Below are 25048 nucleotides of genomic sequence, written 5' to 3'. Positions count from 1 at the left end.
TTTCTGAACACTCATAAAGTTGAATGGCTTTAAGGAGGGGGAGACTTTATAACTGACCCAGTTAGTTAAAGTTACATGTAATTTTGTATAACAGTTTAAACCTTTCTTTTGTGGAAGAAAAATAAGCAGTTTACCATAACTGAGTAGCGAGGCCTTAAGGTTAAGAAATAGTATGCTTGATACCTAGTTTCTTTTTTTTTTTTTTTTTTTGGAGACGAAGTTTCGCTCTTGTTGCCCAGGTTGGAGTGCAGTGTCTCGAGAAAATACATTTACAGTGCTATACTGTGTTTTCTTTTTCTGTTTCTTGTCTCTTTTTTTTTTGCTTTGAGATGGAATCTTGCTCTGTCACCCTGGCTGGAGTGCAGTGGCACCATCTTGGCTCACTTCAACCTCTGCCTCCTGGGTTCAAGTGATTCTCCTGCCTCAGCCTCCCGGGTAGGTGGGATTAGAGGCATGTGCCACCATGCCTGGCTAATTTTGTATTTTTAGTAGAGACAGGGTTTCTCCATGTCAGGCTGGTCTCGAACTCCCGACCTCAGGTGATCCGCTCACCTCGGCCTCCCAAAGTGTTGGGATTACTGGCTTGAGCCACCGCGCCCGGTCTCTAGTTTCTTCTGTCAGTTAGCAAGTATGTTATAAGCTCCACAGGGAAAGGAGAAATGATGAGTCTCTTACCCCTAGGAGCCTACAGTTAAGGGACAAGACATGAAGCAGTTATGAGGTCAGCATGAAATAGCACGTAATCAAGTATTAGGTTGTTTGGTATATAGTTTTGAAGTCGTGTGATCAGTTTGTGATAGGGCAGTGAATCACAAATGTACTTTTTAGCTTCTGAATCCTTGGGATAATCTTACTTGGAACTTGAGTATAAAAAATGAATAAAAACAACAGAACTGCCCTGATTAAATTGAGTGGTGTAGCTTGGAGCCAAAAAGATAGCCTTCTGTATTCACAGGTTCCACGTCCTCTGATCCGTCCAATCACAGAAAATATTTGGGAAAGAAAACAATAAAAAATAATACAAGAGATAATACAAATAAAAAATATAGTGTCACTATTATGTAGCATTGTATTAGGTATTATAAGTAATCTAGTGATGATTTAAAGTATATGGGAGGGTATACAGGTTATATGCAAATATGCCATTTTATAAGGGACTTGGGCACCTGAGGATTTTCGTGTTCAAGGATTTTGGAGTCAATCAGGTGGAACTAATTAGATGGTAGACATGAATTTGGAGGTCATTGAATTGTGTAATTTTGTACAGTAAAAGTATGTGTGTGTAAATTTTAATTAAAATGTAAGATACAGAAACTAGTGTATCTTTAACAGAATATCTTAAGTTTCTTTTGATTGACTGATTGATTGCTCGATTGGTTGAGATAGGGCTCTCGCTGTGTTGCCCAGGATGACAATGGGCTCAAGTGATCTTCCTGTCTCAGCCTCCCAAAGCTCTGGGATTACAGGTGTGAGCCACTGCACACAGCAGGTTTCTTAATTACATAGCCTGGTGCACTTGCAAAATACAGCCACAACTATAATATAGTCTATTTCCAAGCCCCCAAAAGGCTCCCTCCTGCCCCCTCCAACAGTTTTTTTCCAAAGGTAATTGTTGGTTGTTATGACCTCGTATCACCCATATTTGTTTTGTGTGGTCCTGAATTTCAAACTGAATAACATTCTAGCATTGTTTGTGAAATTTGTGTTCTTACATAATGGCAGTAGTTCACATTCTTTTTCATTGCTATGCAGTATTCAAAATTGTGTAAATATACCACATTTTATTTATTCATTCTATTGTGTGTATTCGGGTAGTATCAATTTTTGGCCATATAAAGAAAGATGCTGTGAATGTTATACCTGAGCACCTATTTTGAGTATATATCCAGGGATAGAGTTACTGGATAATGGAGCCATGTGTATAGTTTTTTCTGCAGCATTTTATTACAGAAATTTTAATAAGAGTTTACAGAATTGTTTGAATACCCATATTCATTCCTACCACCTAGATTCTGCAGTAAACATTTTGCTGTATTTGCTTTCACATGTACCTATTTATCATTTTCCTGTCAATCTATCAGGTTGATGTGTTTCAAAAAAAGTTTCCAAATAGTTTTCCAAGTGGTTGCCCTAATTTTCTGCTTGTACTGACAGTATAAGAGTTTCATTTGTGCCACATCTTCACCAGAACCTGATGTTGTCAATCTTTATCTTTGAAACTTTTTTCAGCTTTGAAGTATAATTGATATATATACTTATGATGTACAACATGGTGTTTTAATATATGTATACATCGTGAAATGATTACCACAGACAAGCTAATTTACAGATCCTTCACCTCACAGTTATGATTTGTTATTGTGAGGATATTTAAGATGTATTTTCATAACAGTTTTCAAGTATACACAATACATTGTGCTAAGCTGTAGTCACTATGTTATACAACAGATCTCCAGAATTGTAGATCTGTTTTATTTTAGACATTTTAATAGTTGTGTAGAAGTATAGAAAGGCAGTTGACCCTTGAACAACATAGAGTTGAACAGCAGGGGTCCACTTACAGTGCTAATTTGTTTAGACAAGTATGTTGGAATTTTTGTTTGAGATTTGTGACAATTTGAATCAACTTAGGTGATTCTCATTTTTTGAAATATCAAAAAATTAAGGTGTGTCACGATGGATGCATAAAATATGTAGATACTAGTCCGTTTTATCATTTACTACCATAAAACATTCACATCTATTATAAAAAATTAAAATTTGGGCTGGGCATGGTGGTTAATACCTGTCATTCCATACCTTTGGGAGGCCGAGGCAGGAGGATCACTTGAACTCAGGAGTTTGAGGCAGCCTGGGCAGCATAGCAAGACCTCATCTTTACAAAAAATCAAAAGAATTAGCTGGAGCCAGGTGAGGTGGCTCACACCTGTAATCTCAGCACTTTGGGAGGTCTAGGTGGGGGGATCACTTGAGGTCAGGAGTTCGAGATGAGCCTGGCCAATATGGCGAAACCCTGACTCTACTAAAAATACAAAAATTAGCTGGGTGTGGTAGCACGTGCCTGTAATCCCAGCTACTCAGGAGGCTGAGGCAAGAGAATTGCTTGAATCCAGGAGACAGAGGTTGCAGTGAGCCAAGATTGTTCCACTGCACTCCAGCCAGGGTGACAGAGCAAGACTCCATCTCAAAGCAAAAAAAAAACAGAAAAAGAAAATACAGTATATCTCTGTAAATGTATTTCCTCTTATGATTTTCCTAATATTCTTTTCTCTGGCTTAATTCGTAAGAATGCAATATGTTATACATGTAACATACGAAATATGGGTTAATCAAGTTTGTGTTATCTGTAAGGCTACTTTGGTCAAAAGTAGCTTATTAGTAGTTAAGTTTTTGGGAAGTCAAAATTTAGGCCAGGCGTGGGGCATATACCTGTAATCCCAGGTATATGTCTTGGGAAGCCAAGACAGCAGATCATTTGAGCTCAGGAATTCAAGACCAGCCTGGGCAACACAGCAAAACCCCGTTTCTACAAAAAATACAAAAGTTAGCCGTATGTGGTGGCAGTTGCCTGTAGTCCCAGCTACTTGAGAGGCTGAAGCAGGAAAATTGCTTGAGCTGGGAGGCGGAGGTTGCAGTAATCCAAGATTGCGTCATTGCACTCCAGTCTGGGTAACGGGAATGAAACCCTGTCTCAAAAAAAAAAAAAAAAAAAAAAATTATATGAAGGTTTGCGATTGCACTGGGGGTCAGGACCCCTAAACCCCATCTTTAAGGGTCAACTGTATTTCATTGTGGTTTTAATTTGCATTTTCCCAATGAGTACTAGAGTTAAGAATGTTTTCAAGTGCTTGTTGGCCTTTTGGGTATTGTCTTTTGTGAAGTCTTTTGTCCAGTTTTTGTGTGTGTGTGTGTGTGTGTGTGTGTGTGTGTGTGTGAGACAGGGTTTCAAAAAAACTAATTTTTTTGTATTTTTAGTAGAGATGGGGTTTCAGCATGTCGGCCAGGCTGGTCTCAAACTCCTGACCTCGTGATCCGCCCGCCTCTGCCTCCCAATGTTCTGGGTTTACAGATGCAAACCACCGTGCCCGACCTTGTCCAGTTTTTAATTGGGTTGCCTGTCTGTTAAAAACTTGATTTGTAGGAGTTTAAAGTATATTATATATTACTAATAAAAAAGAATGGTAGTTGTTCTCTGCATAATATTTAGAAAATAAGGCCGGGCACAGTGGTTCAAACCTGTAATCTCAGTGCTTTGGGATGCCAAGGTGAGAGGATCCCTTAAGGCAAGGAGGTTGAGACCAGCCTGGGCAGCATACCGAGACCCCATCTCTACAAATAATATTAAAAAGTCAAGTGTGGCGGCATGCACCTGTAGTCCCAGCTACTTGGAATGTTGAGGCAGGAGGATCACTTGAGCCCAGGAGCTCAAGGTTACAGTGAGATATGATCACACCATTACACTGCAGCCTGGGCAACAGCAAGATCTTGTCTCTTAAAAAAAAAAAAAAAAAAAAAGGAAATAAAGAATAGAAGGAAAGTAGAGATTGTGTTAGATCCTAGAATGCAAAGGTAAATACAATGATCTCCATGTTCTCTGTACCCGCATTCTAGAGAGGGATGTAGATAAATGGATATAAAATACACCGCCATAAATTTTATGAAGAATGTTTAGGGTGCTATAATATGCTCAACACTTCATTTTTTGCTTTCTTGATATTTTAAATAATACTATGAATGTTTAATCAATAAAATACTTCTTGTTTTAGAATATTTTATTAGTATAAATTTTTTTAGAAATTGCTGGATCTGGCCAGGCACCATGACTCATGCCTGTATTCCTAGCACTTTGGGATGTGGAGGCGGGAGGATTGCTTGAGCCTAGGAATTGGAGACTAGCCTGGACAACATAGTGAGGTCCCATTTCTGAAAAAAAAAAGGGAAGGAATTGCTAAATCAAAGGATGTGAGGACTTTAAAGCTCTACACAATAAAACAATCAGATCATCCTAAATAATTTATTGAAACCATGAAAAGTATGTTCCACAACAAAGCATACCTCTTTGGTGACCAAAATGTGGCATTGATGAATATTGGGGGTTCCGCCTAAAACTTTAACCCCTTTGTGTTGGCACATTCATGAGATAATTCTGTTGACTAAGTTATGGTTGTTGTTGGTTTTTTCAATCAAAGAATAAAACGTGGTCTCCTTGATTAGAGTTAGATATCCCTTGCTAGCTCCTTGGATGAATTCCTTTTTCTTTTTCTGTTTTTGAGATGGAGTCTTGCTCTGTTGCCCAGGCCTGTAGTACATTGGCACAATCTCTGCTTACTGCAGCCTCTGCCTTCTGGGTTCAAGCAATTCTCCTGCCTCAGCCTCCTGAGTAGCTGGGACTGCAGGTGCATGCCACCACACTCAGCTAATTTTTTTGTATTTTTAATTGTGATTTTTATTTTTATTTTTTTTGAGATGGAGTCTTGCTCTGTCACCCAGGTTGGAGTGCAGTGGCAGGATCTCGGCTCACTGCAAGCTCCATCCCCTGGGTTCAAGCGATTCTCCTGTCTTAGCCGCCTCCCAAGTAGCTAGGATTACAGGTGCATGCTACCACTCCCGGCTAATTTTTGTATTTTTAGTAGAGAGGGGATTTCATTATGTTGGCCAGGCAGATCTCAAACTCCCAAACTCAAGTGATCCGCCCACTTCGTCCTCCCAAAGTGCTGGGATTACAGGTATGAGCTACTGCACCTGGCCATTTTTCTGTATGTTTGTAAAGGCAGGGTTTCACCACGTTGGCCAGGCTGGTCTGAAACTCCTGACTTCAGGTTGCCCTGGCCCCTCAAAGTGCTGGGATTACAGGCATGAGCCACCACACCCAGCCTAGTTCCTTTTTCAAATGAGTAGTACGTAAGTATATATTGGCTCTTACTAACTTTACTCTGGGAGAAAAAAACATAGCTCCAATTTTCTTTTCATTGTGTAGGCTCTTTCTTGAATAGAATACTTGCGTAGAATAACAATAGCTTATACATTGGTGAGGGGAGTGTTTACATTGCCTCCAACATACTGTTTAATGCATAACATACATTATTTTATTTAATTATCACATAGTATCTGTAAAGAGGAACTATATTATTTTTAATACTATTTATATGCTATGTAATATGTATATATGATATATGTTTCTACTATTTATATATCATGTATAATGTGTACATTATAGCTGACATAGAGACCAAGCAGTTTGTACTCTGGATAAATTTGTTACATTTAATTTTTAATTTTTCTTTTTAATGACAGGGTCTCACACTGTTACCCATGCTTGAGTGCAGTGGCACAATCATAGCTCATTGCAGCCTCGAACCCTGGGCTCAAGCAATCCACCTGCCTCAGCCTCCTGAGTAGCTGGGACTAGAGGTGCACACCACCACACCTGGCTAATTTTTGTCTTTTTGGTAGAGACAAGGTCTCGCTCTGTTTCCCAGGCTGACTTTGAATTCCTGGGCTTAAGCAATTCTACCTTGGCTTCCCAAAGTGTTGGGATTACAGGCGTGGGCGACTGTACCCAGCTGCGTTTCACTTTCTTGCTGGTGTTCTTCGAAGCACAAAAGTGATTAATCCTGATAAAAGCCAGTCGTCTATTTTTTTTTCTTTGGGGAGCTTTTAGTATTTTCAAGGAGGAGGTCAAACTTCATTCTTTTGCATGTGACTAGCCTGATGTTCCAGCACCATTTGTTGAACATAGTTTTCTTTTCTCATTGAATTATCTTGGTATTCTTGCCAAAGATCCATTGTCTATAAATGTGAGAGTACATTTCTGGACTCTTCTGTTCCATTGGTCTATATGTCTGTCCTTAGGCTAGTACTGTATTGTAGCTTTGTAAGTAAGGTTTGAAATCAGAAAGTGTGAGTCTTTTGTTTTGTTTTCCCTTTTCAAGATGGTTATGGCTATTCTTAGTCCCTTGTATTTCCATGTGAAATTTAGAATCAACTGTCAATTTCTGCAAATGAGCCAGCTAGAATTTTGATAGAGCTACTTTTTTTTTTTAAATGAACCTACATTGAAATATTCAACAATTGCCCAAACATTATCACCCGAAACCCATTGTTTACCTTAGAGTTCATTCTTGTTGTACATGGATTTGCCATGTATAGTGACATGCATCCACCATTATAGTATCATACATATAGTTTTACTGCTCTAAAAATTCTCTGTGTTCCATCTGTTCATCCCTCCCCTCAACTCCTGACAACCACTGATGGTTTTATTGTCTCCATAGTTTTGCCATTTGCAGAATGTTGTATATTTGGAATCATACAGTATGTAGCCTTTTCAGATTGGCTTCTTTCATGTAGTAATATGTATTTAAAGTTCCTCCATGTTTTTCATGGCTTGGTAGCTCATTTATTTTTTAGTGCTGAATAATACTCCATTTGCATTGATATACTGTAGTTTTTACCTACCAAAGGACACCATAGTTGCTTCCGCATTTTGATAGTCATGAATAAAGCTCCTGTAAACATTTGTTTCTGGGTTTTGGTTGGATGTAATTTTTCAACTCCTTTGGGTAAATACCAAAGGATGCAATTGCTGGATCAAATGGTAATAGTATGTTTAGTTGTGTGAGAATTATCAAACTGTCATCCAAAGCCTACCATTTTTTTTGTTGTGTTGTTGTTGTTACTGTTTTTTGAGACAGAGTCTCGCTGTCACCCAGGTTGGAGTGCAGTGTGGCATGCTCTCAGCTCACCACAACCTCCACCTCCCTTGTTCAAGCGATTCTCGTGCCTTAGCCTCCGGAGTAGCTTGGATTACAGGCATGTGCCACCATGCCCAGCGAATTTTTGCATTTTTGGTAGAGACGGGGTTTTACCATTTTGGCCAGGCTGGTTTCAAACTCCTGACCTCAGGTGATCCTCCCGCCTTGGCTTTCCAAAGCTGGGGTTACTGACGTGAGCCACCGCACACGGTCGCAAAGCATACCATTTTGCATTCCCACCAGCAGTAAATGAGAGTTTCTATTACCACACATCCTTGCCAGGACTTAATGTCAGTGTTTTGGATTTTCACCATTCTGATAGGTATATAGTTGTATTTTTTTGTTTTAATTTGCAGTTCTCAGTGCTTCTCAGTACCTCCCACACACCTTAACTGGGACAGGATGGCTGGAGGGGCTGGAGTTGGGTAGTTCCCTTTCCCCAGGTAGGTTAAGTTCTGGTAAAAGTTTCTCCCAGAACTTTATATTAAATTAAAAGTTTCGCTTGAGGATAAGGCTTATTAGGAGCAGAATGCTCTGGCATATTTAAAATGGCTTATTTTCCCCTCCACCTCCTGGAAGCACTCATGTGAGGACCTGGTAGAGGTTTTGGAGGTAAAATTCACAGAAGTGTGGGGGCCCCATATGATTGGGTCCACTTGGAATTTTAATTTTAATTTTCTTTATTTTTTATTTACCTTTTTTGTTTTGGAGATAGTCTCGCTCTGCGGCCCAGGATGGAATACAGTGGCACGATCTCAGCTCACTGCAACCTCTCCCGCCGTCCGATTCAAGCCATTCTTGGGCGTCAGCCTCTCTCGAGCAGTTGGGATTACAGGTGTACACCACCATGCCCGACTAATTTTTGTGTTTTTTGTAGGATGGGGTTTTGCCATATTGCCCAGGCTGGGTCTCAAGATCCTAGCCTCAAGTGATCCGCTGCCTTAGCCTCCTAAAGTGCTGGGATTACAGGTGTGAGCTACTGTGCCCAGCCTTGACTTTTTAATAATAGTCATTCTGACTGGTGAGATGGTATCTCATTGTGGTTTTGATTTGCATTTCTTTTCTTTTCTTTTCTTTTCTTTTCTTTTCTTTTCTTTTGAAACAAAGTCTCTGTTGCTCAGGCTGGAGTATAGTGGTGCAATCTTGGCTCACTGCAACCTCCGCCTCCCGGAATCAAGCAGTTCTCCTGCCTCGGCCTCCCAGAATGCTGAGATTACGGGTGTGAGCCACTGCACCCAGCCGATTTGCGTTTCTTTAGTGATCAGTGATAATCAGAATGGCATGCAATTTACAACATCAGTTGTTTGTTTCTGGAATTTTCCATAATTTTCAGACCATGGTTGACAGTTAACTGAAACCTTGCAATAAGTGGGGACTACTGGAGATCCTCTTCATTTTAAAGATGAAGAAATAGGTTGGGCAGTACAGCAGGGCAACTAGGAGAAATGCGTTTAGACAATACGGATAACTGCACAGTGAGGCAGAAAATAATACACTAGATTTTTTCAAAGGCAGTCACAGGAGCCTCTAGGAGTTCATTTCCAGTAGAGTCCAGGAGAGGAATGGGATATTGGAATTAAGTAGGTTGTACAGTGATACTTGAAGTAATGAGACTTCTTTAAAATGAAATGGGTCTTCTAAAAATGTTTCGTAAATCCTAACGGTAGGCACAACATATGGCACATAAATTTTCAGAAATACCCATATGTACAACATCTGTTTTTTCATTTGGAAGCAAACAGCCCTGCCTCAGCAAAGTGTCCCCATGTCTTCTTTTCTATTCTCAGTTGGTGATTTCCTTTCTTTTGCCATTCTCCCTGATAGACAATCTGTGCTTTCTGTCTAACCTTTCTCTCTTGAATTTTTAGTGTAGTTATTACTAAGGCACCAATTCCTATCAATTAAGGCTCATTTCAGTGTAATGTGGATGTGTTTTATTTAGTATTATGTCTACTAGGCCTTTGTATATTTACTGTTTGCACCACTCCCCACCCCATTTTCATGTGACAGCTGGAGGCCTTGTTTAAAAAACTACTAGAAAAAGGACGTGTATCCCATCCTTTATGGCTTTCTTATAGCACCAGAAACTATCCAGCCTTGTTTTGTCCTGTGTACTCTAAGATCCTAAGCCAGTGGTTCTCAACCAGGATGAATTTGCTCTCCAGGAAACATTTGGCAAAGTCTAGAGACATTTTTGGTTGTCACAACGTGGCAGGGAAGAGGGTGCTACTGGCATCTAGTGGATGGAGAGAACTGCCAAACACCCTGTGATGTACAGTACAGCCCCCTACAACCAAGAATTGTCTCACTAAAATGTCAGTATTGCCCAGGTTGAGAAACCCTTCACTAAGCAAACCCCTTTTTCTCTCTAACCTCAGGTCCTTAATTGAGTTTATTTCTTCAACTGAAAGGTGGAGGTTATTTTACTTTTTCAAATGGTTGCAAAGATATCTCTAAGTAAGAAATACCTTTTCCTGTTCTTTTCTGAAGCACTTCAGTGAATTAAAGATTGGTGAGGAGTGTAGGTCAAAGTTTAAGTCAATCAGTAATTAAATATTTTCTGTTGTCAATGACTTAATAAGTTCATGATCAAATAGCATATGTAGGAGAAGACATTAGAAGGATTTCAGAAACACTAAGCTATCCCATTCACTTTGTGCTTTTAATTTTATGTAGCAATTCAAGGCCATCAATAGTTGTAGTCTTAAAAGCCCCTAAAAGCAGAAATGATATTACTGTCAAGAACTAGTAAACCATACTTGAAAGATTTGTGGTTTGTTTAGATTTTATGATGTACCCCTGTTTGCAAGGTGGTGTTAGGTGCTATGAATTAGGAGTTTGTAAGTTTAGTTAATTGACTGAGGCCCATTGTTGATGTGTTAATTTTTTTGTGAATTAGTTTTTAGCATATAGATCCTACACAAGATAAATTTATACCTTTAAACATTTTAAATTTTTGGTATTGTAAATGGTGTTTTAACTTTTTATTTTGGCTTCCAGTTCATTGCTGGTATTTATAAATACAATTGATTTATGTGTGTTATTTTAATCTGCAACCTTGCTGAATTCATTTTAGGAGATTTTGGTTAGAGTTCTTGGTATTTTCTAAATAGGCTTATATCTGCTTGTCTCTCTTTAAAAATTTTTAGAGTGTGTTTTTGTAAAGTTAATATTCAATTTTGGGTGTTTTCATTCTGAGGCTGATTCTCAACCTGGCCCTCTTGTAAACTTTCACAGCTTCTCCCTTTTCATCTTCACTGCCTTCCCCAGAAATCACTGAAATGACTTCTGAGCACATTGTCATTTTATCTTACTGATTCAAAATTATTATTAGGTAAGTTTATTATACCCTGGAGGTAACAGAATAGTGCATCCAGAATCTTGAATTATGTAGGACAATTTGTGTTAGTGGGTGAAATCTGTTATGCTTTTGCATTCCTGCACCTACTTTTTATTGATTTTTTTTTTTTTTTTTTTCTCATCGTCAGTTCTTCATCTGCTGTTAGTGTGTCTGCCCTTGAAGTACCTCTTCCTACTTCTAATAATTTGGCATGTTGGAAAACCAGATACCCAAGCTCATCACAGTATTTTCTAGCAACTCCCAATAGAGAGATCCCAGAGGCAGTGGCAGTTGAGTAAAGTCGCATTTTCACTTGTGAATAAACTATTCTGGGGTTTAGATACATAGGTACCTTATTTTTTTTTATGTTAAAAATTTTTTTAAAGTTTGGAACAAATTTGCTTAATGAAGTCAGTTTTAGCGGGAAATTCACATGCACATGAGAATTGAAAGAAAGAACCTTTAATGTTGATGTAAGCTTATCAGTGTTTCCTTTTTCACATATACCTCACCACCTCCTCTGTGTTTAATTACCTGGACTTTTTTCTCATCCCTAGATTTTGTTTCTCAAAAATGCTTCTCCCTGAAAACATGATTTAATGAACTCTTTGTAAGATCTAAGTTCTTAATCTCAAAGTAATCTTGAGATTGAGGAGTACTAAAATTGAGGTCCACAGACCCTTTAAGGTCAGGGATAGAACCGCTTTCAGTGTGATTGATTTCATTAGTAATCTTATGTGTTTTATCCAAAAATATTATCTCAAATAGCTCTCATTGGACTGCATAAGGTTTCCATGGCCAAAAAAAAAAAAAAAAAAAAAAAAGTTTTAAGAATCCATGAGAGGCAATCCCAGAGTGAGCTCCTATCATTGCTGCCAGAAACCACAAAGCGTTTTGAGAGTTCTGAACTCTGAGTCACAGAGTTCTGATAGGTATGTGGTATTGTAATTCAGTTGAATTTTGCTGTTGCAACATTTCAGACATCATTAAGATTTGCAGCACGAAATGGGCCCATATATATATGGGAGTGTTACTCTGTTGCCCGGGATGGAGTGCAGTGGCAAGATCTCAGCTCACTGCAAACTCCACCTCCCGGGTTCAAGCGATCCTCCTCCCTCAGCCTCCCACCATGCCCTGTCTGTGATAAGATTTTTTTTTTTTTTTTTGAGATAGAGCCTTGCTCTGTTGCCCAGGCTGGAGTGCAATGGCAAGATTTCGGCTTACTACAAGCTCTGCCTCCTGGGTTCACGCCATTCTCCTACCTCAGCCTCCCGAGTAGCTGGGACTACAGGTGCCTACCACCACGCCCAGCTAATTTTTTGTATTTTTAGTAGAGACGGGGTTTCACCATGTTCGCCAGGACGGTCTGGAACCCCTGAGCTCATGATCCGCCTGCCTTGGCCTCCCAAAGTGCTGGGATTCCAGGCGTGAGCCACCACGCCCAGCCTGTGGTAAGATTTTTAAATAAAAATTTCACAGCTTGTCGCTGTGGCTCACGCCTGTAATCCCTGCAGTCTCGGCTCACTGCAGCCTCCGTCTCTCCGGTTCAAGCAATTCTCCTGCCTCAGATTCCTGAGTAGCTGGGATTTCAGGCACGTATCACCACCCCCAGCTAAGTTTTTCTATTTTTTGGCCAGGCTGGTCTCGAACTTCTGGCCTCAGGTGATCCACCTGCCTTGGCCTTCCGAGTAGCTGAGGGTACAGGCATGTATCACCACTCCTGGCTAATTTCTGTAGGTCCGGGGTTTCACCATGTTGCCCAGGCTGGGATTACGGGTGTGAGCCAATGCACTAGGCCCCAGAACAGTTTTTAACGGATGATGCTGGGACACCTACATATAACCACATAGTTAAGTGAAGTTGGACCCCTTTCTTACTGTATGCAAAAATTAACTCAGAATGGTTCATACACCTAAATGTAAGAGCTAAAACTTTATAAACCTCTCAGAAAAGATAGGAGCAAGTGCTCATGACCTTGGGTTTGACAGACTTCTTAGGATACTGAAAGTAAAAGTAACCAGAGTCGAATTTCATTAAAATTTAAAATTTGTTCTTCAAAGCGAACATCAAGAAGGTGAAAAGATAACCCATAGGATGCAAGAAAATATTTGGGGTTTTTTTGTTTTTTGTTTTTGTTTTTGTTTTGAAACAGAGTCTCCCTCTGTCTTCCAGACTGGAGTGCAGCAGCACAGTCTTGGCTCAGTGCAACCCTACCTCCCAGGTTCAAGCAATTCTTGTGCCTCAGCCTCCCAAGTAGTTGGGATTACAGGTGTGCACTACCACCCCCTGCTAATTTTTTTAGTAGAGACAGGATTTCACCATTTTGGCCAGGCTGGTCTTGAACTCCTGACCTCAGGTGATCTGCCTGCCTCAGCCTCTCAAAGAAAATATTTGTAAATCATTGGTCTGATAAGGGACTCATGTCCAGGAGATAACAAAAAGGTAATTTGCTGTCAGAGAGGGCACATCAAAGTCACAATGAGATACATCTTATCCACTTGAATGGTTATAATAAAAAAAGATAAGTTTAAGCAATGATGTAGAGAAACTGGAATATTCTGTTTCCCTTTCTAAAATACACACTTCAGCTTTCTTCCTGTCTGTCTGGAAAGATGGCGTCCCGCAAGGAAGGCACCGGCTCTACTGCCACCTCTTCCAGCTCCACCACCGGCGGAGCAGGGAAAGGCAAAGGCAAAGGCAAAGGCAAAGGCGGCTCCGGAGATTCAGCCGTGAAGCAAGTGCAGATAGATGGCCTCGTGGTATTAAAGATAATCAAACATTATCAAGAAGAAGGACAAGGAACTGAAGTTGTTCAAGGAGTGCTTTTGGGCCTGGTTGTAGAAGATCGGCTTGAAATTACCAACTGCTTTCCTTTCCCTCAGCACACAGAGGATGATGCTGACTTTGATGAAGTCCAATATCAGATGGAAATGATGCGGAGCCTTCGCCATGTAAACATTGATCATCTTCATGTGGGCTGGTACCAGTCCACATACTATGGCTCATTCGTTACCTGGGCGCTCCTGGACTCTCAGTTCAGTTACCAGCATGCCATTGAAGAATCTGTCGTTCTCATTTATGATCCCATAAAAACTGCCCAAGGGTCTCTCTCACTAAAGGCTTACAGACTGACTCCTAAACTGATGGAAGTTTGTAAAGAAAAGGATTTTTCCCCTGAAGCTTTGAAAAAAGCAAATATCACCTTTGAGTACATGTTTGAAGAAGTGCCTATTGTAATTAAAAATTCACATCTGATCAATGTCCTAATGTGGGAACTTGAAAAGAAGTCAGCTGTTGCAGATAAACATGAGTTGCTCAGCCTTGCCAGCAGCAATCATTTGGGGAAGAATCTACAGTTGCTGATGGACAGAGTGGATGAAATGAGCCAAGATATAGTTAAATACAACACATACATGAGGAATACTAGTAAACAACAGCAGCAGAAACATCAGTATCAGCAGCGTCGCCAGCAGGAGAATATGCAGCGCCAGAGCCGAGGAGAACCCCCGCTCCCTGAGGAGGACCTGTCCAAACTCTTCAAACCGCCACAGCCGCTGCCAGGATGGACTCGCTGCTCATTGCAGGCCAGATAAACACTTACTGCCAGAACATCAAGGAGTTCACTGCCCAAAACTTAGGCAAGCTCTTCATGGCCCAGGCTCTTCAAGAATACAACAACTAAGAAAAGGAAGTTTCCAGAAAAGAAGTTGACATGAACTCTTGAAATCACCCCAGGGCAACTCTTGGAAGAAATATATTTGCATATTGAAAAGCTCAGAGGATTTCTTTAGTGTCATTGCCGATTTTGGCTCTAACAGTGTCTTTCTAGCCATAATAAAATAAAACAAAATCTTGAAAAAAAATAAATAAATAAATAAAATAAAATAAAATACACACTTCATTGGTTTCCAGTGTGTTCAGAGTTATGCAACCATCACTTACCAATACAGCTTTTGATGGGATTGTAAGATAGTTCAGGTGCTTTGGAAAAGTTTGGCAGTTCTACAAAAGGTTTTGCAGAGTTCCAGTCATTGGTATATATAGCCCATAAAATGAAAACATGTACAAAACCTTATACATTAATTTTCATAACACTGTTATTCACAGCAGCCAACAAGTAGAAACAACCCATGTCCATCACTGACTAAAGAAAATGGTGGTGGAATATTCAGCAATAAAAAGGATTGCAATTCTGATAAATGCTGCATCATGGGTGAACTTTGAAAACATGCTAAGTGAAAGGCTAGCCACAGAAGACCACATATTAGTATGATGCCATACACAGGAATACCTTGTTTTATTGCACTTGACAGGTGTGTGGGGGTGTGTGTGTGTGTGTGTGTTTACACAACTTGAAGGTTTTGTGGCAGCTCTGCAATAAACAATTCTTTTGGCACCATTTTTCCAGCAGCTCACTTCATTTCTCTGCCACATTTGGTAATTCTTGTGCTTTCAAACCCTTCCATTATTATATCTTTTATGGTGATCTGTGATCAGTTTTATTAGGGTGGTCTGGAATGAAACCCACACATCTGAGTAATGCTTATCTATGAAATGCCCAGAATAGGGCACATCCATAGAGACAAAAACCAAATTAGTTAGTAGTAGCCTAGGGCCGAGGAGTTTGGGGGAGTGACTGTTAATGAGTACACTTTCTTTTGGGGGTAATGAAAATGTTCTAAAATTGATAAATGATGGTTGCATAGCTCTGAACACACTGGGAACCATTGAATTGTGTATTTTAAATAGGGAAATAGAATGTGAATTTATCTCTAAGATGTTAAAGTTAATAGAGGCCTTCACCTTATCGTAATACTGTATTTCCTCAATGCCGAGATGTACTTTTTAAGGCTGGACTTGACTGCTCACTCCTGGGATCCCAGCACTTTGGGAGGCCAAGGCAGGGGGATTGCTTGAGCCCAGGAGTTGGAGACCAGCCTGGGCAACAAGTTTTCACTGTCTCCACAAAATTTATTTTTTTAATTAGCGGGGCATAGTGGCATGGGACTGTAGTCCCAGCTACTCAGGAGGCTGAAGTGGGAAGATCACCTGAGCCTGGGCGGTAGTCGAGGCTGCAGTGAGCCAAGATTGTGCCACTGCACTCCAGCCCAGGTAACAGAATGAGACCTTCTCTCAAAAAAAAAAAATTATATTTATCAGGAAGATAGATGTGATGCTAGCTTTTAAATCTGTGTGTAATTGTTCAGGAACTGCATCAATGCTGATCTGGGGTTTTTGTTTTGGTCAAAATTTCATTGAACATCAGAACTAGAATATATGTTGAGACCAACTATTCTAAATCCTCCATTTTATAATCTTAAGTGTCAGTCTGGCAAAATTCAGAGAAAACATTTCCCAGTAGGAGACTGCAGCTGGGAAGAAGGTGGTGCCAGCAGCAGCTTGTAAGGATAATAAAGAGAAAGATCAGAAGAGCTGGCTCTTATTTCCTACTGGAGGAAAAGATACAGCTTTTGGTGACAAGCTGCATTCTTTAGCAGTGACTTTATTTTTCCTTCACCACAAACCAGACTTGTACTATTTCCAGCCTCAGCACATTATTTAGGCACTTCCCCACTGCATTGTTTTAGTTTCTGAAATTGTATCACATTCCCTCAATTGAATCCAACTTTTAATGTAGTGCCCTTCAGAAAAACACGTCGTTTTACATTCACCTGTTTTGTGTCTTTCTTGGCTTAAACTATCTAAGATTAGGGCCCAATACATTCTTGACAACATCCATCATTTTATAGGTGCTTCATTTATATATAAACAGACAACTGGAATGCTTCAGAGATTTTTCTCATCAAATCAGACCTTGCTGTTTTTGGTGTTTGACCCTATCTTCTGGCCGGGTGCAGTGGCTCACACCTGTGTCGCGTCTGTAATCCCAACACTTTGGGAGGCCGAGGCAGGTAGATCACTTGAGGCCAGGAATTCGAGACCAGCCTGGCCAACGTGGTGAAACCCTGTCTCTACTAAAAATAAAAAAATTAGCCAGGCATGGTGGCGTGTGCCTGTACTCCCAGCTACTTGAGGTTGAGGTAGGAGAATTGCTTGAACCTGGGAGGTGGAGGTTGTAGTGAGCCAAGATCGCGCCACTGCATTCCAGCCTGGGTGGCCAGAGTGAGACCCTGTCTCCAAAAAAAAAAAAAAAAAAACCCTATCTTCTGTCCTGCTTCAGCATATTTTATAACCCTGTCTTCCATTTCTATTCTATCCCCTTCTGCTGCATTTTTCCACAGTGCATATTTTAATTTTAAATTATTCCTTTTCTCCTTAAAGGCAGATGATTTCTTTTGGATTCTTGCTCTCTCTTTTGCATGCAGACATATGGAGAACTAAAAGTATTAAGGAAAAGGTTGTTTAAATTTATTTGAAATTTGCTTCTCTGTGAATTCCATCTTAAAATTTAAACTCATAGGGCAAGCCCATGTGTGTCTCCTAATCAACAATGTGGAGATGGTCGTTAGATAAGACTGTATAAGACATTTAAGTAGATGATAGTGGAAAAAGGAAGAGAGGAAGTCAGAGGAATCAGGAAGGATGAGATGTCTATCTCCAGTGACTGGTGTCATTAGAGAACAGTCCATATATTAAGCCCTTATCTTGGTAAGTGCCTTACTTATCTGCTTATTCCTTACAACACTTTTTTTTTTTTTTTTTTTTTTTTTTTTTTTGAGACGGAGTCTTGCTCTGTGGCCCGGGCTGGAGTGCAGGGGCGTGATCTCAGCTCGCTGCAACCTCCGCCTCCCAGGTTCAAGCAATTCTCATGTTGCAGCCTCCTGAGTAGCTGGGATTACAGGGGTGAATGACTGCACCTGACCTCCAACGCTTTATTAAGATAGGTATTTTGTCTGTTATGCTGACGAGGAACCTTAATACTCAGCGATATTAAGAAGCTTGTGTAAGGCCACATACATAATTAAATGCCAGAGCAGAAATTCCAGGAAATGCCTATACAAGTTTATCTGGTTTAGTTTTGGACCTGTTGAAGTTCCTGTGGGATGGGTAGGTGGAACTTTGAAAGAGGCAACAGCCCAGGTATTTTCACTTGGGAAAATGTTGGGTGTAATTTAGATCAAGTTTTCCTTTTCTATTTTATTGTTATTTAATCCAAATCATTAGCAATTTTTTTTTCTTTTTGAGATAGCAATTTTTTTTTTCTTTTTGTTATTGTTATTTAATCCAAATCATTAACAGTTTTTCTCTTTTCTTTTTCTTTCACTTTGTCACCCAGCCTGGAGTGTAGTGGCGCGATCTCATCCCACTGTAGCTCAACCTCCAGGGCTCAAGTGATCCTGCTCCCTCAGTCCCCCAGGTAGCTGGAACTACAGGTGTACATCACCACTTCTGGCTAATTTTTGTATCTTTTATAGAGACTGGGTTTCACCATGTTGCCCAGGCTGGTCTCAAACTCCTGAGCTCAAGCTATCCGCCTGTCTTGGCCTTCCAAACTGCAAGGATTACAGGCGTGAGCCACTGTGCCAGGCCCATTAGCAATTTTTCATAGCATATCCACAAAGTTATAATATGTATATAATGTATATTGCAAGAACATACGTGCTTTGATTTATGTTTTTCAGTTATGTAATTGAGTCCCAACTGTGTGCCAGATACTGTGCTGAGTAGGTAGTAAACATTGGTAAGCAAAACAGACATAGCCCCTGCCCTTATCAAACTACCCAGATAGCCCAGGCACAGTGGCTCTCACCTGTAATCTCAGCACTTTGGGAGGCCAAGGCTGGAAGATCGCTTGAGGCCAGGAGTTTGAGACCAGCCTGGTCAGTGAGACACTGTTTCCACCAAAACAAAAAAATTGCTGGGCATGGTGATGCCTACCTGTAATCCCACCTACTGGGGAGGCTGCAGTGGGAGGATTACTTCAGCCTAGAAGTTGGAGGTTGCAGTGAGTTGTGTTTGTATACCTTTTATCATTAGATCCATATTTAGGCCCTGAAACAGGCTAATCAAAATATTTAGGGGTTTTTTTTGTTTGTTTTTTGTCTTTTTCATTTGTTTTCAGCTGGGAACGAAACACAGTAGCTTTGCAAATATAAAGTGGAAGCACAACCTAGCACTGGCATTGGAGGTCCTCAAAACAGTCCCCAGGTTTGGTGATTCAACAGGAGGACTCACAGGACTTAGTATATAATCTTATTCACAGCTATGATTTGTTACAGCAAAGAATCAAAGCAAAATCAGCTAAGGGGAAAGGTGCTTTGGTCCAAAGGGAAGTAAGCACAAGCTTCCCAGAGTTATCTCCTAGTGGAATCACACAGGACGTACTTAATTCCTTCAACATATATGAAAGGTTTTCTGCCAGAGAAGCTCATTTGCGGACTCAGTGCCCCAGGTACTGATTAGGCACCCACTGCCTAACATATGACAAAATTCCAGATTCTCAGAGGGAAAGCAGGTGTTGAACATAAACCATATAGTATTTGTTTATATAGAGAATCAGCAGGGAATGGTGGGAACCACCCCCAAAGCCACATGTTTTTGTTGTTGTTGAGATGGAGTCTCACTCTGTCACCCAGGCTGGAGTGCAGTGGCAAGATCTCGGCTCACTGCAACCTCTGCCTCCTGGGTTCAAGCAATTTTCTTGCCTCAGCCTCCTAAGTAGCTGGGATTACAGGCATGCACCACCACACCCAGCTAATTTTAGTATTTTTAGTAGAGATGGGGTTTCACCTTGTTGGCCAGGCTGGTCTCGAACTCCTGACCTCAGGTGATCCGCCTGCCTCGGCCCTCCAAAGTTGTGGGATTACAAGCGTGAGCCACTGCACCTGGCCATCACATCTTTTAAAATTGTTGTTTTTATACCCCTGTCTAATCTTCTACTCACTCAGTGTCTGTTAGCCAACAATTGAATCAAGATTCCATTTTGCTACCTAGAAAATCAGTGGCTCTCTAGTTATGAAAACAATTGATAACTCAGATATCAAGCCATTTTTAAACAAGTATCATGGGAATTAAAATTTAAAATTAGGCATGTGTGGTAAGAAGGGTGAGGCCACATTCATCTTTAAAATATCAGGAGGTCTTAGTCATTTCCTTTCCTCTATGGTTTTCTGAAAATTTGCATGTAAACTGAAATTAGATTGTTGAATCATTTTAAATATCTAAAAGATACATAGAGGGTTCCTTTGTTTTAACAAAAAAATACCAAAGGAGAAAATACACTCATAACATGAATTAAAATATAGTTTTTATTTTCTTCTTTAATGTTTATTAATGTTTCATCATAAAGTAGAACTTTCCTTTTCTGTTCTGCTTTCTGTATTCTCTACACATATGTGAACCACAAGACTGAAGAAATCTAGCCTCTGAAAAACCCATAGTTGGCGTTTATTTGCTCTAAAACAATTTAGTTATTTTTGTTTGTTAGATTCAAGGATTTAAGAGACCCTTTATATCATCCAAAGTCTTAAACCAGTTTGTTCCCAGTTTGCATGTGGGTGACAGTTCATCAAAACTGGTCAACTAGGACTGAGACTAAGATTCAGGAAGGTAGTCTAGACTGGAAATAGTAATTCAAGGGTCGAAGAACTCAGAGCTGGCAGAGATCACAACAGAGGCTAAGAGTTTGTAGTATTCAGAGAGAAGCCAGAAAGTTAGGACCAAAGCCAAGGACAGTAGCACTTAGCTTAAAGTCTGCAAAGTGGAGAATCATGATGAGTAGAATCATGACGATGGGGAGATGTTAGATAGAATAATTTACAAATATTGGCATTTACAAAGCTCTTAGTTACCTCATGATTGTATCAACTCTCTGAAGTGGGTGCTGTTATCTGCTTTATTCAAATACATTATTCAAATACATTAAGGGACTTGGTCCAAGCAATCACAATAAGTAGCTGAGTGGAGACTGAAAGCTCATAATTTAATTCTTCAGACTGAAAATCTCATCTTCTGAGATAGTAGTGTTTTTCAGACTGTTCATTGATTCTGAGGATTCTGCAAAGGTAACCAAGGTGAGGGCTTGCGGATGGGGAGCCTCATCCCTCCTAGGCCACACTCCATCCCAGCTTCATTCTATCAGAGTTGCTCAGTTTTAAATATTATTATTATAGGCCAGGCACCATGGCTTACCCCTGTGGTCCCACTACTCAGGAGGCTGAGGTTGGAGGATTGCTTGAGCCCGAGAGGTTGAGTTTATAGTAAGTTGTGTTTGTGCCACTGCATTTAAGCCTGGGCAACAGAGGGAGACCCTGTCTCAAATAAAAGGTGGGGGTTATACATACGACTCCTTTGAATGAATTGTGTAAAAAATCCATTGGATTAGGAGCAGTAGAATTCTAATTTCAGTATTGTCAATTATGTGACTGTAGGCAAGCTTGGTCCTATGAAATGGGAAAGTGAGTCTTAGATGACTTTCAGATTTATTTTTGCCATAGTCCAATCCATTAAAAAAATTTTTTAAATTATTTTTAGAGATAGGGTCTTGCTATGTTGTCCAGGCTAGTCTCTTATCACATGGAAATAGTTCATTTAACATTGCATGCCAGCTCTTCAGTAATGTTTGTGTTTATATCCTTTAGGCAGAATGAGAATGTTTTGTTGTATGTTTTGTTCCAATAGCTGAAGTTAAGGCAGGGTGACACACAGTCAATACAGCCACACACTAGCCCAGCTTCCTGCCCTCCCAGGGCTCCCTTTCCCTTCTATCTCTGACTAAAAAATAAGCCCTCAAAAGGTTTTGAAAAAATAATCTTTTTCCTCCATATTTTAATATTTTAGGAACAAGTTCCAGTTCCAGTCTACCACCCAACACCTAGCCAGACTCGGCTAGCAACTCAGCTGACTGAAGAGGAACAAATTAGGATAGCTCAAAGAATAGGCCTTATACAACATCTGCCTAAAGGAGTTTATGACCCTGGAAGAGATGGATCAGAAAAAAAGATCCGGGAGTAAGTTTTAATTAATTTGTACATTTCAAAGTTTTATTTTCAGGTTGCTTTTGAAAATTTTGCCTTTTCTCCTGCACTTTAGAAAGTCAGACATTTAATATATTGAAACACTTTGCTTAATGCAAGAGAATGTTTAATTTTTTTTCATAGCTCTATTACTGGCTACTAGCAAGAGAATGTTATATAGTAATTACAAATTTTCACACGCTGGGCACAGTGCCTCACACCTGTAATCCCAGCATGTTGGGAGGCTGAGGTGGGCAGATCACTTGAGACCAGGAGTTCAAGACCAACCTGGCCAACATGGTGAAACCTCATCTCTACTAAAAATACGAAAATTTGCCAGGCATGGTGGCACGTGCTTGTAATCCCAGCTACTTGGGAGGCTGAGGTGGGAGAATCACTTGAAACTCTGTCTCAAAAAATAAAATTAAATTAAATTAATAAATGAAGAGAAAGTTAGTGAAGAGAGCTTTAACTTACAGCAACCCAGTAAGTAGGCTGAAGTTAGTGTTTCTGTTTTACAGTTATTAAAATGAAAATTGTCTTAGTCCAGGATTACACTAAATAGTGCAAAAAAACAAAGTTGATCTAACTGATTTTTTTCTACCTAAAATAATCCCATTCTCTTTAAGGTATCTGCTATAGTATGTAGCTGTTTACAAGCACAGCAGTAAACTTGATCCATATGTAATCCATTTCTCTTTGCTCTGTTGATTGCTCCTAAGTCCTGCAAATTCTCGGGGGATTTAAATAAGAGATTGTGTATAGATCAACATTAGGAAAAAATTCAGTTTGCATGCTTTGGTGATAAGATGACAGGCAAAGCATTCTGATGTGTTACTCAGATTAACAGTGTCTTTCATGGGATTTAAACAGTTTTCTGAATAGGACACTTCTGAAAATGCCTTCTGATTTCTCTCCATTGCTCCCAACAGGTGTGTGATCTGTATGATGGACTTTGTTTATGGGGACCCAATTCGATTTCTGCCGTGCATGCACATCTATCACCTGGACTGTATAGATGACTGGTTGATGAGATCCTTCACGTGCCCCTCCTGCATGGAGCCAGTTGATGCAGCACTGCTTTCATCCTATGAGACTAATTGAGCCAGGGTCTCTCATCTGACTTCAAGTGAACCACCATTTTGGTGGTTTTGATCTTTTGTCACTGAGCCCAAAGAGCCAGGGATTAGGAATTAAGATCATGCACAAAAGTTTCCTTAAAATTCCTGGATGGCTGCAGATGTTGGGGGAAAAGTACGTGATATTTTAGAAACTTAGTGGGAAAAGTAGGATGGTATTTTTATGTAAAGCCTTGACCCAATGTTTAAAAATATAATTGTATTTAGATCTTGTTATTGCTCCAGTACATAGGAATTGTGTAAAGTGTTACAGCAGCTGTATTTGTTTAAATTGTGTGTATTGAAGATTAGGAAAAAGATAGTAGTTATTTTTCCTAAATGAAATAACTTTCTTCTCTTCCCCTTCCCCACCCAAATTCTTTTCTGAAGTTGCTGACATTTGGGTCAAGGTTTTATTAAAAGCTACATTTTATAACACTGGCACACACAAAAAAGTAGTTTTAAGCTTGTTTGCACAGTTCTTTTTTTCCATTGGAAATGGAATTCATTGCCTTAGGTCTTTTTAAATAGTGTATTATTATCGTTGGGGCTGGCTCTATGCTTGAAAACCAGTTTATTTATAACCTGTTATAAGTGCTATATTCTGTTTGCAGTTAGGAAATGCAGAATTCAAAGTGATCTCCTAGCTTGTAAGCAAACTGAGATGCACTATCCGTTTTCTATAAAAAATAAGTTAATGTGTCAAGAAACCAACTCTATTAAAGTGGGGTTTAATATTGCCCTTTCCTATGTGTTTTATCTAATTATTTTGGTTGTTAATATGGTGATAATGGAAAGTCAAGTTAAATTTTAAATATTAAGAATTCTGATTTATTGAGATTGAATTATGCCACCACGTTTATGTAAAAATGAAGGTGGCACCTTGGTGAGACCTAATGAGAAATAATTACTCAGTTGTAACAATTTTGATTTATTTTCTTTCTTCTGACCTCCTTCCCTCTTGTCTTGAACCATAGCAAAAGGATACTGCATCTCTCATTACTGTAGTGCTGAGGTTATTGAAGTTATATAAAACACATCTCAGTCTCTGTTTCTTGGAAAGGTATCTATTACATCCTGCTAGCTGACTGACAAAACTAAGCAGGGAGAATAAAGATAATTGTATTTTATGTTTTGCACACAAACACAGAATTTGTATAACCATATGACTTCATAGTTGTGATCTCAAAAAAGAAGGAATTTCTCCTTTGTTTCTTGCAGTTAATGTAAGAATACTTTAAATCTCTAAGCTTCTGAAGTGTTAGAGGTAGAGATGGTCTAGTAAAGATGTAGTAGTAATGTTTTATCCATTTAGCATGTGTTTATTTTTTCATATGTACTCAAAGGTGACTTGTTGGTTCACCTCAGTGATATTACATACAGCTAAAAAAAATCATTCATTAGCAAAAGGAAAAGTGGTCTCAACCTAACATCAGAAGTGTTTCTTATTATTATTTTATATTGGGTTGAATATTGAACTCTAACACTTTTCTACATACAAAACACAGTGTCATGAAGGTTATTCATAATTGCATTATAGAGGAATGTAGTATGTCATAAGTACTTTGTAAAGATTTGACATTCAACTGTAGTATCCATATGTTGCTTAAATTTCTTTATGAGCCCCATGATGGAAAGACGTAAAGATAAATTTGAGAAAAATTGAAGAAATTAGATTATCAGGTTCTGTTAAATTGTTACATGTATCTTGCTTAAATTTCTGTTTATTAATTTATATCCACCCAATTACATAAAGCAGATTTGGAGGAAACAACTGAGGTTGTGCAATATTTTCTGTGATAATTGCTTTTTTATTCTTGTGTTTTCTACTTAAACATGATGTCTGTCATCAAGTATTATAGTCAGACTTTCTTTTTTTCTAGATTGTTAAAATTGGTAAATGAACTTTTTTTAAAATCA

At 39.4% G+C, this 25048-nt stretch overlaps 1 protein-coding gene and 1 pseudogene across 1 annotated transcript in view; both read left to right on the top strand.

Moving 5' to 3' along the window:
- The window catches only part of RNF11 (ring finger protein 11), a 36642-nt gene extending 11594 nt beyond the window's left edge, over nucleotides 1–25048 (top strand). The window contains exons 2-3 of the mRNA XM_007978781.3: nucleotides 21835–22004; nucleotides 22943–25048. Coding sequence (XP_007976972.1) covers nucleotides 21835–22004; nucleotides 22943–23114 — 342 coding nt within the window. The 3' untranslated portion in view covers nucleotides 23115–25048. The remainder of the gene's footprint in view (nucleotides 1–21834; nucleotides 22005–22942) is intronic.
- Nucleotides 13692–14984, top strand: LOC103224829 (eukaryotic translation initiation factor 3 subunit H pseudogene; annotated as a pseudogene).

The sequence above is a fragment of the Chlorocebus sabaeus genome, chromosome 20 (assembly GCF_047675955.1).
Source record: "Chlorocebus sabaeus isolate Y175 chromosome 20, mChlSab1.0.hap1, whole genome shotgun sequence".
NCBI lineage: Eukaryota > Metazoa > Chordata > Mammalia > Primates > Cercopithecidae > Chlorocebus > Chlorocebus sabaeus.
The sequence above is the reverse complement of the archived record's forward strand: the minus strand, read 5'-3'. Positions and strand labels throughout refer to the sequence as shown.